This window comes from Heterocephalus glaber, unplaced genomic scaffold, assembly GCF_053883595.1.
Source record: "Heterocephalus glaber isolate CG9 unplaced genomic scaffold, H.glaber_assembly_v1.0 deba00000937, whole genome shotgun sequence".
NCBI classification, from domain to species: Eukaryota; Metazoa; Chordata; class Mammalia; order Rodentia; family Bathyergidae; genus Heterocephalus; species Heterocephalus glaber.
Window position 1 is genome coordinate 977,054 of NW_028258173.1, and position 18,622 is coordinate 995,675.

Consider the following 18,622-nt stretch of genomic DNA (forward strand, 5'->3'; position numbering starts at 1 on the left):
ATATGAGAACAGGCATGGCGCACCTCAGTTGATCCTGCCTGTGCTCTGTCACCTCAAGTCTAGAAGTTGATGATTAATCAAGCCCTGATCTGTGGAGTCTGCCCACTTTTCTAAGGTGGAAACGTGCACCCGGGCCAACTTCAACCTGATGTCATTGGATCTGTTGAGGTGTATGCAACACCCTCTGAGCCAAGACCCTGGACCTTGGCTTTGGGCCCTCCCGGACTGTCCAGCCTCTTCTCACTTAAGCAACACCAGTTGTTATAGTGTCTATGCCTTGTTATAGTGTCCCTACCCCTCTGCCTGATGCCTTTAATACCAGCCAAAAGGGGGCCAGGTGTGGTGGTGCATGCCTACAATCCTACCACACAGGAGGCTGAGACAGGAGGATCGCCATGAGTTCAAGGCCAGCCTGAACCACATAGATGGACCCTGTCTCAAAAAAGAAAAACAGGAAGTTGTGGGGGGCTGATGAGCTGCTGGGGGTCCCCTAGGGCTCCAGCTGACCACCCTTCTCAGCACATTTGGGAGCTGCTGCACAGCCCAGCCCGCCACACCCCAGCGTGTCTCCCACCCCCCACCAGACCCAGGCCAGCACCAGGCCTGCCTGCCAGCACCTGAAGTCATGGAGACACCAAAGGCACCTGGCCCTTCTTTTTTTTTTTTTGATAACAGGAATCGAACTCAAGCTCTTGCGCTTGCGCAGCAGTAGGTGAAACCACTGAGCTAAATCCCTGGCCCACCTGGCCCTTCTTTAGTCTGGTCTCCCTTGGGTGGCGGAAGCCCCTCCTCTTACCAGAGGGCGGGGGACCCAGCTTGAGGCTTCCTCTAGGTATAGTATTTCTTTATTTTTCCTGGTACCGAGGATCGAACTCAGGACCTTGTGCTTCTGAGGGAGGTCTGGCGCCACTGAGCTACATCCCCAGCTGAGCCCTCCTCTAGGAACTTGTACTCCAAGGTGCTGCTGGGGGAGCCGCAGCCTCCTGCACCTGCTGTGGGGGTGGTTAGGAGCACTCCGAAACCCAGGCGGAGGGCAGTGAGAAGGAGGAAACATTGGTGGAGAATGTTTATTGTATAAAATAAAAAGGGGCTGCCCCTGCCTGGGACCCGACAGACAGACCCCCCCACCCTCCCCATCAGGGAAGCCCATCCTGGGGCTGCCCTGGACCTGTCCCTGCAGCCCTGAGGGAGACCCTGCTCCCTCCTGGCCTCCCATGGGGGCCAGGGAAGGCTGAAGCTGCACACCAGAAAGAGGAGGCAGAGGGGACAGGACCCCATCACCCCAGCCTTGCCCCCATGCTCCCCCTCCCACTCCCCACGGCAGACTTGGACACCAGACAGCTCAACATGACAGCACATTCGGACCAGGGGCTGCCCCTCCACCGGGCTGGGCCAGGGCCAGGGGCTCTAGAAGACCGTGCACTTCTTGCCCGGCTTTTTCACAGGAGGTGGGCAGAGCACCGCCCGGATGGCCTCGTCAAACACTGTCTTCAGGCCCCGCTGGGTTAGGGCCGAGCACTCCAGGTACTTGACGGAGCCTGGCACGGCAGAGGAGGGATGGGGACAAGGACAGTGAGGCAGGGGACGGGAAAGTTGGGGCGGTAGGCTGGGGGTGGAGGGCAGTGCGGGCAGGGCAAGTTCCAAGCCCTCCTCTTCCACTGGGCCTGCTGTGCCCGCTCACCGATCTCTCGGGCCATGGCCAGGCCCTGTGGGTAGGTGATGGGTGCCAGCTTCTTGTCCCGCAGCCGCTCAATGGTGTCCTTGTCATCACGGAGGTCAAGCTTGGTGCCCACTAACAGGATGGGCGTGTGGGGGCAGTGGTGCCGCACCTCTGGGTACCACTGTGGGGACAAAGACTCTGACTCTGAGGGCATCGCGGCCCTCTATGCCTAGGGGCAACTCTCCCGGCCAGGCCCAGAGCAGGCCACAGCTCTTGAGGACTCTTCCTCACTGCCCCTGGACACACCTTTGGTTCCTCCTGCCTTGTGGGGTGACCAGGAAGGGACTGGTGACTTTGTGCGAAAATGACAGGAACGACAGTGCCCAGCCAGGAAACCCTACTCTGGGACTATCACCACAGTGCTGAGATGCCCCTCCATCCCGTCACCACAAGGGGAGCAGCATCTCATTTGCCGCTGAGGTCTTCAGGCAAGAGACCCCTGTTTCCTGAGGGCAGGTCCTGAGACAAACCCTGTCCCAGGAGACCCCCCAGCCCTGTCCTACCTTGGCACGAACATTCTCGAAGGAAGCTGGGCTCACCAAGGAGAAGCAGATCAAAAAGACGTCCTTGGGAGGAAAGGACAGACAGGAGCGGTGAGGAGAAGTCCAGACGCTCCCTGTGGCCCTCCACCTACCAAAGCCACCCACCTCCTAGGGCTGGCCCTGTTGTCACCCACAGTTTGAGGATAGGAGAGTGGCCGCAGCCGATCATAGTCCTCCTGCCCGGCAGTGTCCCACAGCCCCAGGTTGACCGGCTTCCCATCTACCATCACGTTGGCCGAATAGTTGTCAAAACTGCAGAGAGAGTGAGAAAGGCAAGGCTGGACAGGAGCCCCAGGCCAGCTTGGGTCCTCCTGCCTGAACAGTGGGAACGTGGAGGGCACCTCAGTCCCACCGCGGACGCTCAGAACCAGGCCCACCTGGTCAGGACCCTGCACCCACGGGAGAGCCACACAAATGTCCCCTCCCCACTGCAAGCACTCACACGGTGGGGATGTATTCTCCAGGGAAGGCGTTGGTCGTGTAGCTGATCAGTAGGCATGTCTTCCCCACGGCGCTGAGGACAGAAACCAGCACACGTGGCTCACAGCCCAGGGAAACCCTTCCTGCGGAGCCTGGGGCCAGTTTGGGTGGAAGGGTGATGACAGGGGTCCCAGCCCAACAGATTCCCAGACACCTGAAGCTGCAAGAAGACCTGGGCAGGCCGGCCTTAAGGTGCGCAACGGTGGGCTCGAGAGCAGCGGCTCTCCAACCTGGGATACACCTCCCCATCTCAGGCGGAGCTCGGGGCTCCCAGCGCCCAAGTGGGCGCGGCTGTCCAAGGCTCGGTGGAGGTGAGGCCCGGCCCCACCTACTGGCCGCACGGGGCTGGGGCAAGGCGGCAGCAGGTGGGCCAGGGCCGGTGGACCGCGCCCCCACCCCTGGGCCCAGGAGGTGCAGGGTCCGCCCAGCCTGGACCTCGTGCCCGGGCCGCCCCGCCCCGCCAGGCTGCGCCCCGCAGCCCCGACCCCGCCCCCTGCACCCCGGGCCACACACTCACCCGTCGCCGACCACCACGCACTTGATGGCCTGCATGGGCACGGGGCCAGGCGGCGGCGGGCGCGGCCGCGAGCCGAGCTGCGGAGAAATGCCCGGCGCCGCAGCGGCCGCGGACCCGAGCGCCGAGCGAGCGGCCGAAGACAGCCGAGCGCCGCCGAGCGCCGGGCGCGGAGACAGCCGAGCGCGCGGCGGGCGGGGCGGAGCGGGACGGCGGAGAGCTGCGGCGGGGCGGGGCGCAGGCACCCTGTCCTACCCGGCGCGCGCGGGTGGGGTCGAGGCTCCGCACCCGAAGGGGCTGGGGCTGCGCGGGCCGTAATACCGACCTGGACGCACGGTGCTGCCTCGAGGCGCCGCCCAGATCACCGCGGGCAGACGTGTGTTTGCCACACTGTTATGAGCCGGGCAGAACCCCACAGCACTCCCGGCCAGCCGGCGGCAGTGGCGCGCCTGAGCCCCACCTCGGAGGGCCCGCCCGCGGGAGAAGACCCCGGTTGATGGACAGGCGCTGGCCCAAAACATATCAAGTGCAAAAGTTCTGTATTTAAGAAGTTCTGTATTTCCCGCCTCACTTTCGCGGCACGCCAGCTCAGCTCGCGGTCACCTCTCCCACCGCGCTGCTCCGGGAGAAAGAGCCTTCCTGGGCCCGGCGCCAGAGTGCTCCGGGGCCTCCTTGCCTCCCCTCACTTTGGGGGGCTCAGGGACCTCAGGGGGGACCCCTGCACATAAGTCAGAATGGCATTTTGCAGGAAGCTTGCCCTCTGGGCCTCCTCGTCCCGCATGCGCGCGATCTCCGCCTCCTTGAGCCGTAGCTTCTCTCGGAGGGATGCATTCTCGCTCTCCTTGTCCAGCAGCGCTCCCCGGTGGTCACTAGTGATCACTGCAGGCGAGAGGTTCAGGGAGTTGGGGCGGGCCCTGGGGCTGAGACCCAGTCCCGGCTCAGCCCTCCAGCCAGAGTGCACTCACCTTTCAACTGGCGCTCCAGGGCGGCCACCTTCTCCCTCAGCGCCTCCTGGCCTATCAACTCAGCTTGCAGACGGCCTATCTGCTCCTGCAGCTCCACCCGCACTCTGCTCACCTCGGCCACCTTTTCCTGGTCCTTGTTGCTCAGCTCCTAAGGAGCACGGTGGATGAGACAGAAGCAGAGATGGGCACCCCACAACCTGTAGTCCCCAAAGCCTGGCTACCTGTTGCAGCTCCTCCAGGCGCCGCTGCTGCGCCTCCACCTGCAGGCGGAGCTGGCTGGCCCGGGCCTGGGCATCAACCACCATCTGCTTTTGCTGTGTGCAGACACCCTGAGCCTCATCCCGTGCTTGCGCCAGCAACCGTAACTTCTCCTCCATGTGCGCCAGGTGCTGTTGCTGTGGGCACAGGAAGTGCTGTGCACGTGTGGGTCTCCCCTGGGGCTGGCAGCTGGAGGAGTCATCTGCTGCAGACTGACCCTCCGGCCATACACGTGAAGGAAGGATGCCTCCGGTCTTGTTTAGAAGCCACTGAACTCTCCAGGGCTTCCAGCACCCCCAGACTGACTCCACCCATTGCCTGCTGTCTGGGTGCCTGTCCAAGCCCTCCACCTCCAGGCTTGGGTCCAGCTCTGCTGGCTCCCGGCACCTCTCATGTCCCAGCTTAGAGCCCTATCTCTGGGGCTGACAGCCCTGGTCTCCTCCACCCCAGCTGTGGGACTGGCGCCCTTGAAAGGTACTGCATGGGGCTGTGTGCACCTGTGGCTGCACCTCACCTCCTCCAGGCGGGCCTGGTTCCTGGCCTTCATGAGCTCCTCCTCAGCCTGGCCACGCTCACTGAGCGCTGCTGCCTTCACCCGGCTCAGCTCCTGCACCATGGATGGCATCTGCTAGCCGGTCCCCCTGCCTCTGACCCTGGGCCCCTTCTGGGACACCCAGTAGCCCAGCAGGGGAGAACCTCCACTAGCCTCCCAAGGGCCCTGCGGCTGCCTCTTCTGAGTGCCACCCTAAGCCTCCCTGGGCACTGGTGGGCGGATCCTCAGGGTGAAACCTGATTAGGCTGACAGTAGGAAGCTGTGTTCCAGGGTCCTGAGGCCAGGAACAGCAGGAGCTGCCATCCCTAGCTCACCTAGGGCCAGAGCTTGGCCCTTGTCCTGTGGGCTCACCTCCTCCAGGGACAGCCGCAGGGCCTCCAGCCTGTGCACCCTCTCCTGTGTGGCCTTCTGGCTCTCTTCTAGGTGGCGGTTAATGCACTCCACCTAACCCAGTGTTCGAATCAGTCAGGCAGACAGAGGCTTCCCAGCTCTCCCCCTAAGGAATCCCCACCCTGGAAGACAGGCATCTCTTGGGAAAGGGCTCCCCAAAGGGCCTGGCAGGAATCCAGGATGAAAGGCGTGCCTGAGCCCTTGCTCCCCAGGACATGCACCCTGATGAGGGGAAGCTGGGTGCCTCTTCAGTTGCAGATGCCACAGGCCCTGCTGCCTGCCACCCCCAACAGGCAGCTCTGGGTCTGACACCCATTCCGTCTGGTGAAGAATGAGCAACTCGAGGATGGTGAGGAGACCCCAGGAGAGTGTGCTCTGGGAACACTGAACCACGCTGAGGGCAGTCTACAGCCACCGTGGGGAGCTGGGACAAATGGTGGCACTAGGAAGGCACCTCCTTGAAGTGCAGCTTCTCAAAGTCCTCCAAGCTCTGCCGGGCCCTTCTCTTCTCCATGTCCAGGCGCTCTGGAGGCCCAGTGGGGAAGAGCAGGGGTGAGTCTTCTCTGGGGGTGTTCTGTCCCCGAGGCTCCCTGTCCCTTCAGTGGTAGGCCTGCCCCTGGCCTACCCTCAGCCTGAACAGCTCGCATCTTCAGCTCAGCCGATGTGTGGGTCAGCTCCTGCCTGGTCAGAAACAGCTGCTCCTGCTGAGACTTCACCTTCTGCTCCAGCTCATCCACCTGGAAAGCAGGCAGCAGGGGAGGAAGCTGGACCAGCCTACTGCTCCCGCCCTGGGCATCTTGGGTGGCTGGCCCCACATCCCCCCTACCTGGTTTCGAAGCAGTAGGTTCTTTTCATTGGTGACTGACAAGTCCTTGAGGAGCTTAGACTCCCTCTGTGCAGCTTCCTGAGTGGAGGTGGACACTTCCGGTCACCCTGCTGCTCCACGCCACACCTGCCCGCCTGCAGCCCTGCCCCCACCTGCTGTCCCAGCCTGTGCTCCTGCTCTGCGGTGGCCAGCAGCTCCCCCAGGTCCTGGGCCTTCTGATTGGACAGGGCAAGGGCAGCTTCAGTCATCTGCAGCCTGCAAAGAGGAAGGACCAGCACCTCCACAGCTCCACCAGGGGGCGTGACCTGCCATGCCAAGACCTCCCATTCCCCTCCTGCCAGGCGCCTCTCCAAATGCTAGCCAGCGCTCTGCTCTTGCAGAAAGCCTTCCTGAGTCACTGCCCACCTCTGCCTGTGTACCCTCTACCCTGTGGGCATGTCTCCAGCCTCCACGGGGCTCTGGACCCATCCCCTCAGGTGCTTACTTGGCCTTGAGAGCTTTGACGATGGAATGCCTCTCATTCAGGGCTTCTTGAAGCTGCCCCACACGAACTGCCACTGCCCTGTAGGGAGAGGAGAGGCTGGGAACCCCAAGCCGTAGAGCTTTCCAGGGCCCACCTGGCCTTGGCCACAGCTGCCATGCATCAAAGTCTCCAGCACACAAGCGCTGAGCTGGGGAAGTGTGTGGTACCTGCCTTAACCCTCTAGCCACCTCTTTGGGAAGCCCATTATGTTATACTCTTTTTCGGGGGGTACCGGGGATCGAACTCGGGATGTTGTGCTTGCAAGGCAGGTGATGGAACCACTGAGCTAAATGCCCGGCAGGAAGCTCACTATGACCATTCCCAAGCAGACACATACAAGGCCCACCCTCGACTGCAACCCTCCCACCTGAAGTCCTGGGCCCACTTACCGGCTGCTCTTGGCCATCTCTTCTCTCTGCTTATCAACTGTCTCCATCAAATCCACAAACTGGGAACAGAGCCGGCCAAAGCCCTATCAGGGTCCAGAGCCTGCCCACCCTGGCCTGGTCAGGAAAAGAGGGCAGGCTCCCAACACAGCCCAGCAGTAAAGGACTCAGCCTTCCTGGTCCCACTGTCTCATTCAAATTGAGGTGGCCCCTACAGAGGGAGGCGGAATGCCACTCTCAGGTCGGGTCAGGGGGACCCCCTGCCCTGGGTATCAGCAGGTCAAAGGAGCTATGGGGTCTGGGGGAAGGAAGGGAAGATGGGTAGCCATGGGGGTGGGAGAGGGAGAAGCCAGCCGGCCCGCACCCACGGAGCCAGGGTGGGCTGGAAAAAGCTCCAAGGTCTGCGAAGATGCCATGCTTACCTGCTTGGACTTCTCCTCCTGGAGGTGTTGGACCTCCTTGCTGAGGATATGGGTCCGGGCCTGGTTATCCTGGAAGGCAGCATGCTGGTCCTGGTTGTGGTCCATGGCTTGTTCTGTTGGGAAACAGAAGACTGGGTGGGGACGGCTCGGACTCGGGCCCAACAGCTCGCCCTGCGCTGCCCTCCCCTGCCGGCTGCACTGGAAGCTGAAACCATCTCCCCAAGTCTGGTCCCCCCACCTCCAGAACACTAGCAGGTGAAGTGCTTCAGTGGGGCAGGGGCGGAGTGCAGGAGGGGTCCAGAGTCAGGGGGGCTCATACTTGTCGGGAGAGGGGCTTCTCTATCATAAGGGATGGGCACCATGCTGTGGCCTGTCCCCCACCCCAAAGGTCAAGGGCATGACTAAGAGGTAGATGCTGTGTTCTGAAAAGACCCAGGTGGCTGCAATCAGAAGCAAACACAACAGTTTGGCTATGCTGAGGCAGGGCTGGGACAGCAAGAAATTGGCGATGACGCAAGGGTGAGGCAGGAGACAGCAGGAGGCAGGGACCCCACAGCACAGGGGTGTGGCAGAGGCCGGGGTCAGCCCCAAGCTCGCCCTTCAGTGGCTGGCACAGTGGGATGGATGAGGAGCCAGGGGTGTGAATCTGCTGAGCCTGAGACCGCAGTATCATCTACAGGACTTGGGGGTCACCAGAGGCAGGGGAACGTGGAGGCTGTAGCTCTGCCAGAAGCTGCACAGGCCAGGCAGCCCCACACCCACAAATATAGGGGTGACCAGGAGCTACCTCAGGCATCAGCACAGCCACCAAGGGCAGGGCTCGAACCATATAGGGCCTCAGCCTGTCTGTGGGAGGGGTGATCCCCCTTCTACATAGATCCTAAGAACTGAGCAACCACAAGCAAACCCTCTAGCAGCCAGCACTGGGCAGTGAGTGCCCAGCTTGATGTTCACCTTCAGCTCTCTCCCTTCCCTCTTGGTGCTCACCCAGGTGAGGCTGCTCATACAATGCGCTTACCATGTCCTGAGCCCTGAGCTACCCGCCTTGCTGAACAGGCCACTACTCAAAGGCTCCTGGCCTCCCTCCCGAATGTGAGCAGTTAGCAGCCCCATACCCACGGCTCTGAGGACATCACCAGGGACACTGTTCCCAGCCAGGTCCAGCCTCCACAAGGTTCTGTTACTGGGTAGACAGTTCACCAGGGACCTGCCTCCCAAGAGGCCAATGTTATTCCAGCGCAAGTCTAGAAGGAAACCTGTTGTCACCTGACAGAAGGCACCTGTGAGTGGGGGAGCTGGCCTAGGTATGACGGCTCCTTTCGGAGGCTGCCAACAAACCAGGCTTGCAGGCCAGACCCTCCTGCAGCAGAGGAATAAGGAGCAATGAATACAGCCCAGTGCCCCAGGCCTCACCCAACTGCTGGAGGGTGGTGTTGCCCTGCAGGGCCAGGGCCAGCTCCTCTGCACCTTTGTGACTGATCTGGTTGTTTCGGAGGTCCAGCTGCCGCAGGGCCCTGTTGGCCGCTAGGCCCCTACAGAAGGTGGCAAAGGCATCTTCCCATGTTCCCAGGTTGTTCCACTCCAGGGTGAGGCTGCAGTAAGGGTGGAGACAAGGTGCTTGGCCTGGTAGGGTTCCCTGCCCCATGGGGTCCCCAGGGCCCCTGTGTGTGACGGGTTGAGGGGCCTCTGGCAGTCTAGAGGCTCCCGAGTGATTTTCACATGCTTACTCCCAACAACAGATGTAAAACATGGACAACTGGCCTGAAGGAGCAAATGGGCCACAGGACCGTGTTCTCTGGGGCTCAACCTGACACAGAGAAGGGCTGGGAAGGAAGGGCAGTTCGTCCAGGACCACGGCCTACCTCTGAACGGACTGGTTCTGTCGGAGGAGTTTTCCCAGCGCCTCAGCCCCTGCAGCCCGAAGGTTATTGCCCTGGATAGAAATGGCCTGGCCAGTCACTCCTGTCACCCTGGCTGGCCTTTGAATAGCATGTGGGTGCTCCACAGGGCTCTACTCAGGCAGTGGATAAGGCCAGGGAGGCAAGCTTTTGGCAAAGGTGTGCTCATCTTAGTTCTTGTGACCTTGGTGGGTGTCCTGAGACCAGTCTGTTTACGTGAACACTTTGCCCTCAAAACACAGCAACGCGGAGGCCCTGGGACCCTGTGTCCCCCTCTACTGCCTGGAGAACAGCCTGCTCACCTTCAGATCCAGAAGCCGCACGACAGTGTTGGCACACAGGCCTTGAAGCAGCAGTGTGGCCCCTGAGTGAGGATGCGTGTGTAGTTACTCTCTGCCTCTGTGCCCTGGGCCCACCCCGGGGTCCCATTGCAGGGCAGCTCCCAAAGGGACAACTGTCCGGGTGGCCCCAGTGCTCTGTGTTCACACTGGAAAGGAGTTCCCCGTTCAGTTCTAGGTTTATCTTTCAAACAACTGCAGCCCTGCCGGGCAGAATCAGCCACTGTGACCGCTTTTGAGCCTGAAGCCTCAAACTACAAGTCAGAGGATGTCAGAGGATGCTAGGGTTTCTCCTCCCTTAGACTGCCCTCCATGTCTAGTTTTTTGGGGACACTATTGCCACTAGTACAGAGAGAAGGGAGGAGGCAATCAGGGGGCACAGAATTCCTGCCTGCAGCTTGGAAGGCTAAAAGAGCCAGGGAACCTACTCTCAGGCTAGCCCCGAACAAAGGGCCGAGCCAAGCCTGGAGCTGCCGAGGTGCCCTCGTGCCCACCTTCCTCGCTCAGCATGCAGTCGCTGAGGACCAGCTCCGTCCACACTGTCTGGTTCTGCAGCAGCTTGCCCAAGGCCCTGCAGGTGTCCACCGTCAGGCTCTGCCCAGCCAGATCCAGTCGGCCCTGCGGGGGTTGGTGCAGCTGCCGCAGGACCGCATCCTGCGGCTCGGCCCCGCACTCCTTGCACAGGTGGCTGTAGGACCGCCGGAGCTCCTCCATGTCCCCGAGTGCAGGGGACCTTGCCTGCATACTCCTAGAGACAGGCTCCCGCGGGTGCCGGCTCTCCCCCGGGGACCGGCGTCGGAGGCAGACGGGAGCGAGCGGCACGGCCTGAAGGGCGGGACCAATGGGGGCAGAACAGGAGGACCGTGGGGCTGCTGCAGGAGGAGGCGTCCCCGAGCGGCAGGGAAAGCCAGGGAGCGGGGATCACTGGCCCGAAGCAGAGGCCGCGTCGCACCACCTGGAGCCCAACCAGACCTCGCGCCGCGGACCCTGCCGGCCGCCGCCACGCTCTACAAGGCTCAGCGCGCCTAAGTATCCAGGAAGAGCGGGGAGCGCTGGGAAGGACGGCTTGGGACTCTAAATCCCAGGAGGTGCTGCAGGACCAATGAGAGCGAAGGGCGGGACTACGCACCGGACCCAAGGCGGAGTAGAAGAGGCAGAGCCATCTGGCTGGATGGATGGGGGAGGCGGAAGGCGCCCTCCGGTTCATTGGCGGGAAGCCCGGGGCGGGACTCCCGGACCGTGCTCTCAGTGTTCATTGGCTGGGGCTGGAGGCGTGGCCATGGGAGCCCGCGTTCCATGCTCATTGGCTGAGAGGCGGAGGCAGGGCTACGCGGAAGGCGAGCGGAGACGAGACGGCGGTCATGGAGAGCGCCAGCGCCGGCTTCCGGAAGGTGAGGGTTGGCGGCGGGCACTGGGTGGGCGAGGACCCTCCACCCCTCACGTGACACCGGTGCGTGCCCGAGGCTAGCCCCGTGCTGTTTGCCCATGCCTCCAAGGGTGGGCTCCTGCTGCCTGGCGGTGCACGGTAGGGCAGCCCAGTTTGCGGCTGGACCGAAGTGGTCTGCAGAGGCGGACCGGCAGAGAGAAGCCGGGAAGCCTTAGGCCCTCCCACAGGCCGGCGCTGGCTATCAGGTTCGGGGGCGTGGCTCAGGTCGGGACTTCGCCGCACCTCCGAGGAGCCAGGGCAGACACACCGGACTCTACTCCCCACGCCACTCCCCGTGCGGCCTAAGCCCTTTTGCCCTTCGCTGAAAGGTTCGGAGGGGCCGAGCATCCTTCACATCAGCACTGCAGGATGGCCACTACTGCCGAGGGAGGGAGGTCGCGCTGCGCCCGTCCCAGAGGCACGCAGGGTCACCGATGGCGGAGAGGCCTGGGCCATTACTGGAGGGGCGCCCGCCCGGGAGGGGCACAGACCAAGCCTTCCTGGCCACCTCGAGTGCCGAGGGCCCTGGCCCGAGCAGGTGAGGGTGATGGAAGAGAGGGGCGTGCACCCTAGCTGAAGCCTGCTCGGCGCCTGCCGGAACTTGACGCGTCCCAGGCTCCTCCCGGAGGCCACTTCCACTTGTGTGGAGCGATTTCCAGAGCTGTCGTCTAGCCCCGTGCATTGGCCAGTTCTGTGGACTTTTCTGCGGGGTACCCGGGGATCGAACTCTAGTCCTTGCGCTTGCGCAGCAGGCGGCGAAACCACAGAGCTAAATCCCCGGCCCAGTTCTCTGGACTTCTTGTACAGTGCAGTGGGAGACCTGAAGCAGGTCGGGTTTTGCCCTTTCGCCTTCCTGGTAAGTGCGCGAGGTAAACGGGCCCAGCAGGTGGCGCTCCGCCCTCGTGGTTGTTTGCAGGGACCCTTTGGTTCCAGCGCTGCTGGGAAGTTTTTCACCTGCCCCGCCAGGCTCCATCGGGCGTCCGCTCCCCTGCGCCGGGTGTGGCAGCGCAACACCCTATGGCTGGGGGTGTGGCAGCGGAACACCCTATGGCTGGGGGTGTGGCAGCGGAACACCCTATGGCTGGCGTCGGTGCTAGCTCACCTTCCACTGTCTGGGATCCTGGTGCCCAGTGGGCCACCTCAAGTGATTTCTCTTGGGCCCTTCCTGTCATCCTCCCTCCCTGGGAGGTCCCACAGGTAGGCCTTGCTCTGCAGCCTCCCTGGAGACCCAGCAGCCAGCATCCTTCCAAAAGCTCTGCTGCTCCCCTCAAACCCGGAAACAACACCCACTTGTCCCACCAAGGGAAGCCAAGCAAGCCCTTAGCCTCTGTCCAGCCTTCTCACCACACAAGTCACCTCCGACAGGAGTGCACTTTGGTGCCATGGGCACAGCAGGACGGAGCTGGTGCAAGCTAAGCAGAACTGGGGGGACAGCCACCCTCAGTAGCAGGTGCTTCCTCCTAGGGAGGGGAGGGAAGCAATGGGAACACCCACCTCTTCACCTCTCTCTTCCCCTCTTGCTCCCTGGAGCCCCAGAAAGAACAGATAACTGGGGTGGCCCCTCCCCCAACTTCTTGTCCCCTACAGAGAGGTATCTCAAGCCCCTCCTAACCAGTCCCCTACTGAGAGAGGCCTCAGGTGGCACCAGCTCCACGTGAAGTCCCAACCTCCTGCCCAGAATCATTGCCCCTGGCTCACAGCCCCCGGGGGAGCTGTGGCTGGCTGGCACTGAGCCCGCCCTCCCCCTAGGAGCTGGTGAGCAGACTGCTGCACCTGCACTTCAAGGATGACAAGACCAAAGGTGCGGGTGCTAGCAAGCAGCGGGGCGGGAGGTAAGGACTGAAGTGTGGGACCTTTCTAACCTGTTCTCCCCCTGCAGTCAGTGGGGATGCCCTGCAGCTTATGGCAGAGCTCCTGAGGATCTTCGTAGTGGGTAAGCTCAGGGATGGCAACCACCAGAGCACTTGAGGTGGCTGGTTTTATTTTTCGGTGGGAAAACTCAATTTTTCCCAGTTTCTCAGGAGTATCTGAGCTCAGTGCTCTGAGAAGCTTTTGGCAGGTGGGGTGGGGCCAGAACTCATGGCCCCAGCTTCCTCTACCTCACTTTTTCTATGTCACATCAGAAGCGGCTGTCCGTGGGGTGCGGCAGGCCCAGGCAGAAGACACGGCCCTGGTGGATGTGGACCAGCTGGAGAAGGTGCTTCCTCAGCTGGTATGTGGATGTGGGGTGCAGGCCTGGCGGCTGCAGTGCCCTGAAGAGTACCAAGCCACTCACTTTGGGCACCTTTTCCCCCCACAGCTCCTGGACTTCTAGGGGTATCCGCCTCTCCCAGGCCACCCCCAGGAAGCCAGTACTCCCCTGCAAGCTGCTGCACCCCCTGTGGCCAGAAGGGTCTGGGCTAGATTCACACCAGCACTGCCACCTGGTCCCAGTACTGTCCTCCAGCCTCTGAAGGATAACGAGATCTTGGCGGCTGCCGCCTTCCTAGCATCCTGCCTGTGGCTCACAGGCCCCTGGGAACAGACCTGTGGGTCCTAGGAAGGCAGGTGCAGGGGGAGGGGGACTGGTCTGCCTCCTGGCTGCAGCCACCCTAGATAGCCCATGTGTTCTACAAACCGACCAGCTGCCTTGCCACCCAGACATCAAAGCTGGTGTGTAGCTTTTTAGCCACCTGATACTTCCCTGAGCTATAACTTTGTCCTCACAAAGCAACACCAATAAATTAACACCTGTCTCCTAGCCGTGGCCTTCTTGTTGCTGTTTGTCAACCAAAGTCAGCTTGCTTCGGACCCACCCCCACCACCCCACCCCCGCACACACACACACACAGTGTAGTGGTAGGGTGCAGGCAGAAGCCTGTGAAGGGCAGGGTAACAACGCACGTGGGGCCCACTGCCTGACTAGGAAACTAGAGCCCTCACACTTGGCTGGTCTGCCTGGGAAATGACACTCCTGCCTTGGGCCACGGTGGGTTAGGGTTAGGGCCAGGGGACAGACACAGTGAAAATGTGAGGGACCTGGGAATCCGCTGCTGAGCCCTGTGCCTGCCCTGAGACTGTGCTGAAATGGGGACCCTTCCCTCAACCCCACCCAGCTACAGGCCACTCTGACCTGAGAACTCCACCCAAGCTCAGCCAGCTCACCCAGCCAGCTCTGCTTATGCCCCGCTCAGGCATGTTGGATCCCAGCACCCTGCTGAGTGACCTAGACCCCCTCCCTGGAGCTCCCTAAGCTGCTCTGTCAGGGCAGGAGCATTTAGCTCTGAGGTCAGAACTTAGGCTCTAGGAGCCATAGAATTCTTGGTGGTTTCCCCTTCCCCTTCTAGGGAGAGTATACACTCAGACCTCAGAGCGGAAGGGACAGCAGCAGCCCCCTGAGGCCTCAACAGCTTTGGAGGACCTCAGATTAACCTGAAGTTGCAGGTTAGTTTGCCAGGGAGACCCTTCCTTCCATACTCTGATCCTCGTAGAAGGGGAATTGATGAGATCAGCCGGGAGACATGAGAAGAACCCAGTGAGCCCAGGGCTTTGCCTGCCAGGCCTTTTGGGGACACCTGGGCCCCTGCTGACAGGAACACAGGCCACACTGCCGTCTAGCCAGACTCCCTGGGACTGGGTGGGAATCCGTGGATGAGAGCAGGTGGACCAAGGCCTGGGGGCCTTTTCTGTAGAAAGAACGATGGGAAGGAGGGCCTTGAGCATGTCTTTATTCCTGGTCTGGGTAGGGGTGGGGTCCAGCAGCTGGCAGACAGGCACCTCTGGGCAGAAGCTTTCACCTCTTGCTGGCTGCAGCACAAACACCAGGGTGACTGCGGGTCCTGAGTTCCTGCCAGCCACCTTGCCCCACCCAGCCAACCCATGGTAGGTACCTGGCAGCTTCAGCCACTTGGGGACCATGTCCAAGCTCTTCTTCACAGGCTGGCCAGACCCTGGGGTGGTCTCAGCAGTGACTACTGACCCCTCCTCAGCAGCTGGCTCAGACTGTAGGGGCGCGAGGTCAGGGTCTAGCTGTGGTGGTGGGGACCTGACAGCCCTGGACATGCACCTGGGGGACAGACCAGGTGAGGGGGGCAGGCGCCCCCTGGGAGGCACCCCCTCCCTCCCTGAGCACTTACCTAGCCACCAGCATGTCAGCTGCGGATGGGGAGATGGTGCGTGCCAGCAGCCCAGGCTCCAGGCAGACACCTGCAAAGGTCCAAGCCCACTCAGCACGTGGTGCCCCAGGGAGCAGGTATCAGGGCTGCACATCCCCCCAGGCCCACATGAGGTACCCCGCTGCCCTTCCAGGCCATCCAGCTCAGGGCACCAGATGTGCTGGGGTGCAGGGCACAGCGACGGCTGGCAGGGTCTGCAGAGCCCTCTCACCTGCTGGTTCTGGTGCTCCGAAGTGCACAAGGGCTGCAGGGAAAAGATTCGCCTGTAGGGAGGTAGGGAGGCAGGGGGCTCAGTGGGCAGCAGGTGGGCAGAGGCTCCATGGGGTACATGGGGTCCTGGCCAGGGCTCTCCCCTCAGCCAATCTGCCCAGCTTGGACCACAGGGCCCCCACCCACAGGACATCCCTTACCACCAGCTGGGAGCTGCACTTCTCATCTGTATGAATGAATTCCTGCATTTCCCCTCACCTTCCTCTCTGCCTCCTGTCCAGCATTAACTTTCCAGAGGTCAGGGCAGGACGTGATGGTGGCTCACGCCTGTAATCCCGGCACTCGGGAGGCTGAGGCAGAAGGATTGCTGTGAGTCTGAGGCCAGCCTGGACTAGATAGTGAGACCTTGTCTCAAACAAAACTTTTGGGAGGTCAGTCTCAAAACTCAGCATGAACTCTGGGATATCCTGCACAACAGGAAAAGTCCAAGGAGACGGGCATGGGTGGATGGGGTCAGGGATGGAGGGCACTGGGGAAGGGCAGCCTGCTGCTGTCCAGGAATGAGATGGAGGCCGGTGCCTCCCCGCTGACCACCCACCCCAAACACTGGGGGTCTGTGAGTGCTGAACCTGCTGGGGGGCGAGCTCCCCGGAGGGCAGAGCAGCTGGCTTCGAGGGGTGGGCTCCCAGAGCCAACCTCCTTGGGCCCCAGGCTGAGATGTCCTTGGAGAGAGCACCAGCCAGGCCGAAGCTGTCATGATGGGGCTAGGCGGGGCCAGGCAGAGCAGGCCCAGCCACCAGCCAGCCACCAACTCTTCACTCACCAGAACCAGGCAAGGAACGCTCTGAAAACCCAAGTGTGAGGCCTGGTCTCAGCTCCCTCCGTCCTGGCCACTTCCTTAGGAGAGTGGCTTCTCCAGGGCCTGGGCACAGGCCTTGGGCCTCCCAGCAGATGGCTCGACAGCGACACAGCATCAGGGCGAGCCTCCAGTGTCATGGCCTCCCATCCTCCCCTCCTCATCCCCAGGGAGGTGGGGTGCTGTGGTAGGCCCTGGCCATGTGGCCAAATTCAGGACTACTGCGGGAAGGCTGCTAGCTCCTGGAAGGGGCCGCAGCTGCCGGCTGAGGGCGGAAAGCTGTTCAGCCCCAAGCTGCCGGGAGTGCCTCAGGCTGTGGGGTGGGGGCTGGGGTGGGGATGTTAAAAGATTAATAAGAGCAAGCTTCAAAGGCCAGCCTAGGAACGCTGAAACCTCAGCTCCAGCCCACAGCGAGGGACACAAACAAGGGCGGTGAACGCTTTGAAACCCAACTGTGAAGCCTGCATCAAAGCTCCTAAGCAGGGGCCTAGGGGGAGGCTGCCCTAGCACCTCTGGAGAGCACTGGAAGCCCAGGAGTTAGGAAGGAGCCAGGCCCACCCTCTGTACCCCAAAGGTGTGTTCCCACTGCAGAGAAACCGGCCAGGTTCATGGCAGCTGTGGCACCACTTGCCTCGGCTCTCCTGGGAACCCGTCGGCCCTGCCCTGCCCTGCACTGCTCCACCTGTTCCCCATGCACTGCTGGCCACAGGGTCTCCCTCCGAAGGTGGTCAAGGAGAGGGCTTACAACAGTGCTGGCATCACTACAGCCCCCTCCCACGGGACCTCTTGCCTGGGACTGCCTGAGAGGAGGCAGAGAGGGGTAGGAGAGGGAAGGGCTCTGGCCCCAGCGCCACTTGGCCAGCTGTTCAACCCATGCCCACATGCCTGTGCTTAGCCTCCAAGGGACAGTTCACACTGCTGCCATGAGGGCACAGAGGCACCGGGGGCAGCCAGTTTCCAGGAGGCGAGGCCTCCAGATGGGCCCCTAAATGGGCCTCCCCAAGCCCCCACGACACTTTCCTCTCCCACTTGTGGGAGCCCCAGCCAGGTCCTGGGGACAGGCACCCACCCACACAGGACCCCAGGAATTCCCCCACCTTGGTTCACACCCCTAAGAGCCACAAGGCCCTGCAGGAGAGAGAGGTGGAGCAGGGACCCAGGTGTGGTCAGACATGCGGGGGTGGGATGGGGGACTGGGGCCGGGGCCAGGGCCAGAGCGAGGCCCTTTCCTTTAACAAGGCAGAGCAGCTGTGGCTTCTAAGGGCGGGGGACATGGAGGCCCACTGAAGAGGGGCTCATATGACCCTCATGGTCTGAGGCCCTGCGCTGGAGCCTGGTCTCTCTACATCCAGTCTGGGGACATGCCAGGACACTGGCATCGTCCAATCCTGCCAGTAAGCTGGGGGCCCACCCTGCCCCTCACCTTGGAGCACTCAGCAGGGCCAGCCTAGGGGCACAGGGCCTGAGGCCTTGGGGAAGGACCCTCCCTCAGGGCAGAGCCCTGTAGGCCCCTCCTGAACCAGGCCTCTACTCAGGCTTGTGTCTCTGGTGTCCCCATCAAATAAGAGACAAACAGAAGACCACCCTGGCCTGCAGAAAGGGGTTCCATGCCTGCACTTTCAAAGCTCAGTGGACCACTCCTCAAGCACTGGCTGGGACTCCAGACCCTGGTGTAGTCCCACCTGCTAGCCCTAGTCACTCAGAAGGGTGAGGGCAAACAAACTCTCCCCACTGGCTTGGCCTCAGGGACGGGGGGGGGGGGCACAGACAGAGGTGGGTGACAACTGACCCACAGTCCCCAGAACACACACTGAGAGCAAGAGAAGTGAGCCCTCTCCATGCTGCAGGGGCTGTCACAGGGCAGGTGGGGCCTGGAGCCAGTGCCTCAGCCACCATCCTGCTGGCTCGGCTTCCTGTCGGGTGGAAGGGTCCCTGAGTGAGGTGGTAGGTGGGGCTGGGATGGGCAAGGCTAGGATCCCAGCGCTCGGGGGAGGAAGGTTTGGAGCAGGGACTTGGGCATCTGTTCCACATTCTTCTGATCCTGTCCTCACTCCCCACTGCCCCCACCGGCCCTCCCAGAAAACCACTGCTCTTTGTCCAGTGAGACCCACACATCCCCCACACTCCCATTCCTGGAGCAGGCTGGCCCCGGACACCCCTG

The 18,622-nt window shown here is 62.1% G+C and overlaps 4 protein-coding genes across 9 annotated transcripts in view; 1 reads left to right on the plus strand and 3 right to left on the minus strand.

The window, feature by feature from the left end:
• Positions 1-1,042: 1,042 nt before the first annotated feature.
• Rac3 (Rac family small GTPase 3) lies at positions 1,043-3,412 on the minus strand. 3 transcript variants are annotated; one of them, XM_004861000.3, is made up of 6 exons: positions 2,897-3,074; positions 2,705-2,776; positions 2,397-2,514; positions 2,224-2,286; positions 1,682-1,841; positions 1,043-1,538 (listed from the first exon to the last, which is right to left on the minus strand). In XM_004861000.3, exons 1-6 carry the CDS (start codon positions 2,989-2,991, stop codon positions 1,408-1,410), a joined length of 639 nt encoding a protein of 212 aa, XP_004861057.1. In that variant the 5' UTR covers positions 2,992-3,074; the 3' UTR covers positions 1,043-1,407. The 3 variants fall into 3 exon arrangements, with proteins under 3 accessions (XP_004861057.1, XP_087064407.1, XP_004861058.1); XM_087208281.1 differs by having other exon boundaries at positions 2,915-3,072; XM_004861001.3 differs by lacking the exon at positions 2,897-3,074 and adding an exon at positions 3,260-3,412 and having other exon boundaries at positions 1,044-1,538.
• A 366-nt stretch (positions 3,413-3,778) lies between these two features.
• On the minus strand, positions 3,779-10,892 carry Lrrc45 (leucine rich repeat containing 45). Of its 2 annotated transcripts, XM_087208273.1 has the most exons (18): positions 10,788-10,892; positions 10,310-10,640; positions 9,780-9,841; positions 9,442-9,512; positions 8,993-9,171; positions 8,695-8,823; positions 7,580-7,692; positions 7,161-7,219; positions 6,733-6,810; positions 6,401-6,503; positions 6,249-6,326; positions 6,048-6,159; positions 5,877-5,947; positions 5,384-5,476; positions 4,994-5,086; positions 4,443-4,616; positions 4,222-4,369; positions 3,779-4,135 (listed from the first exon to the last, which is right to left on the minus strand). In XM_087208273.1, the coding sequence occupies exons 2-18, from the start codon at positions 10,557-10,559 to the stop codon at positions 3,939-3,941; spliced, it is 2,010 nt and encodes a 669-aa protein (XP_087064399.1). In that variant the 5' UTR covers positions 10,560-10,640; positions 10,788-10,892; the 3' UTR covers positions 3,779-3,938. The 2 variants fall into 2 exon arrangements, with proteins under 2 accessions (XP_087064399.1, XP_004861055.1); XM_004860998.3 differs by having other exon boundaries at positions 9,047-9,171; positions 10,310-10,892.
• Positions 10,893-11,054: 162 nt separating this feature from the next.
• Cenpx (centromere protein X) lies at positions 11,055-13,981 on the plus strand. 2 transcript variants are annotated; one of them, XM_021241032.2, is made up of 7 exons: positions 11,074-11,206; positions 11,571-11,779; positions 11,994-12,097; positions 12,991-13,042; positions 13,121-13,174; positions 13,365-13,453; positions 13,541-13,981. In XM_021241032.2, the coding sequence occupies exons 2-7, from the start codon at positions 11,611-11,613 to the stop codon at positions 13,553-13,555; spliced, it is 483 nt and encodes a 160-aa protein (XP_021096691.1). In that variant the 5' UTR covers positions 11,074-11,206; positions 11,571-11,610; the 3' UTR covers positions 13,556-13,981. The 2 variants fall into 2 exon arrangements, with proteins under 2 accessions (XP_004861051.2, XP_021096691.1); XM_004860994.4 differs by lacking the exons at positions 11,571-11,779; positions 11,994-12,097 and having other exon boundaries at positions 11,055-11,206.
• Positions 13,982-14,931: 950 nt separating this feature from the next.
• Aspscr1 (ASPSCR1 tether for SLC2A4, UBX domain containing) overlaps positions 14,932-18,622 on the minus strand; it is a 37,444-nt gene continuing 33,753 nt past the window's right edge. For both annotated transcript variants that reach the window (XM_004860995.4, XM_004860996.4), the window contains exons 13-16: positions 15,607-15,658; positions 15,357-15,426; positions 15,111-15,286; positions 14,932-15,027 (exon numbers count right to left, since the gene is read on the minus strand). In XM_004860995.4, the coding sequence (XP_004861052.2) occupies positions 15,014-15,027; positions 15,111-15,286; positions 15,357-15,426; positions 15,607-15,658 (312 nt within the window). In that variant the 3' untranslated portion in view covers positions 14,932-15,013. The remainder of the gene's footprint in view (positions 15,028-15,110; positions 15,287-15,356; positions 15,427-15,606; positions 15,659-18,622) is intronic.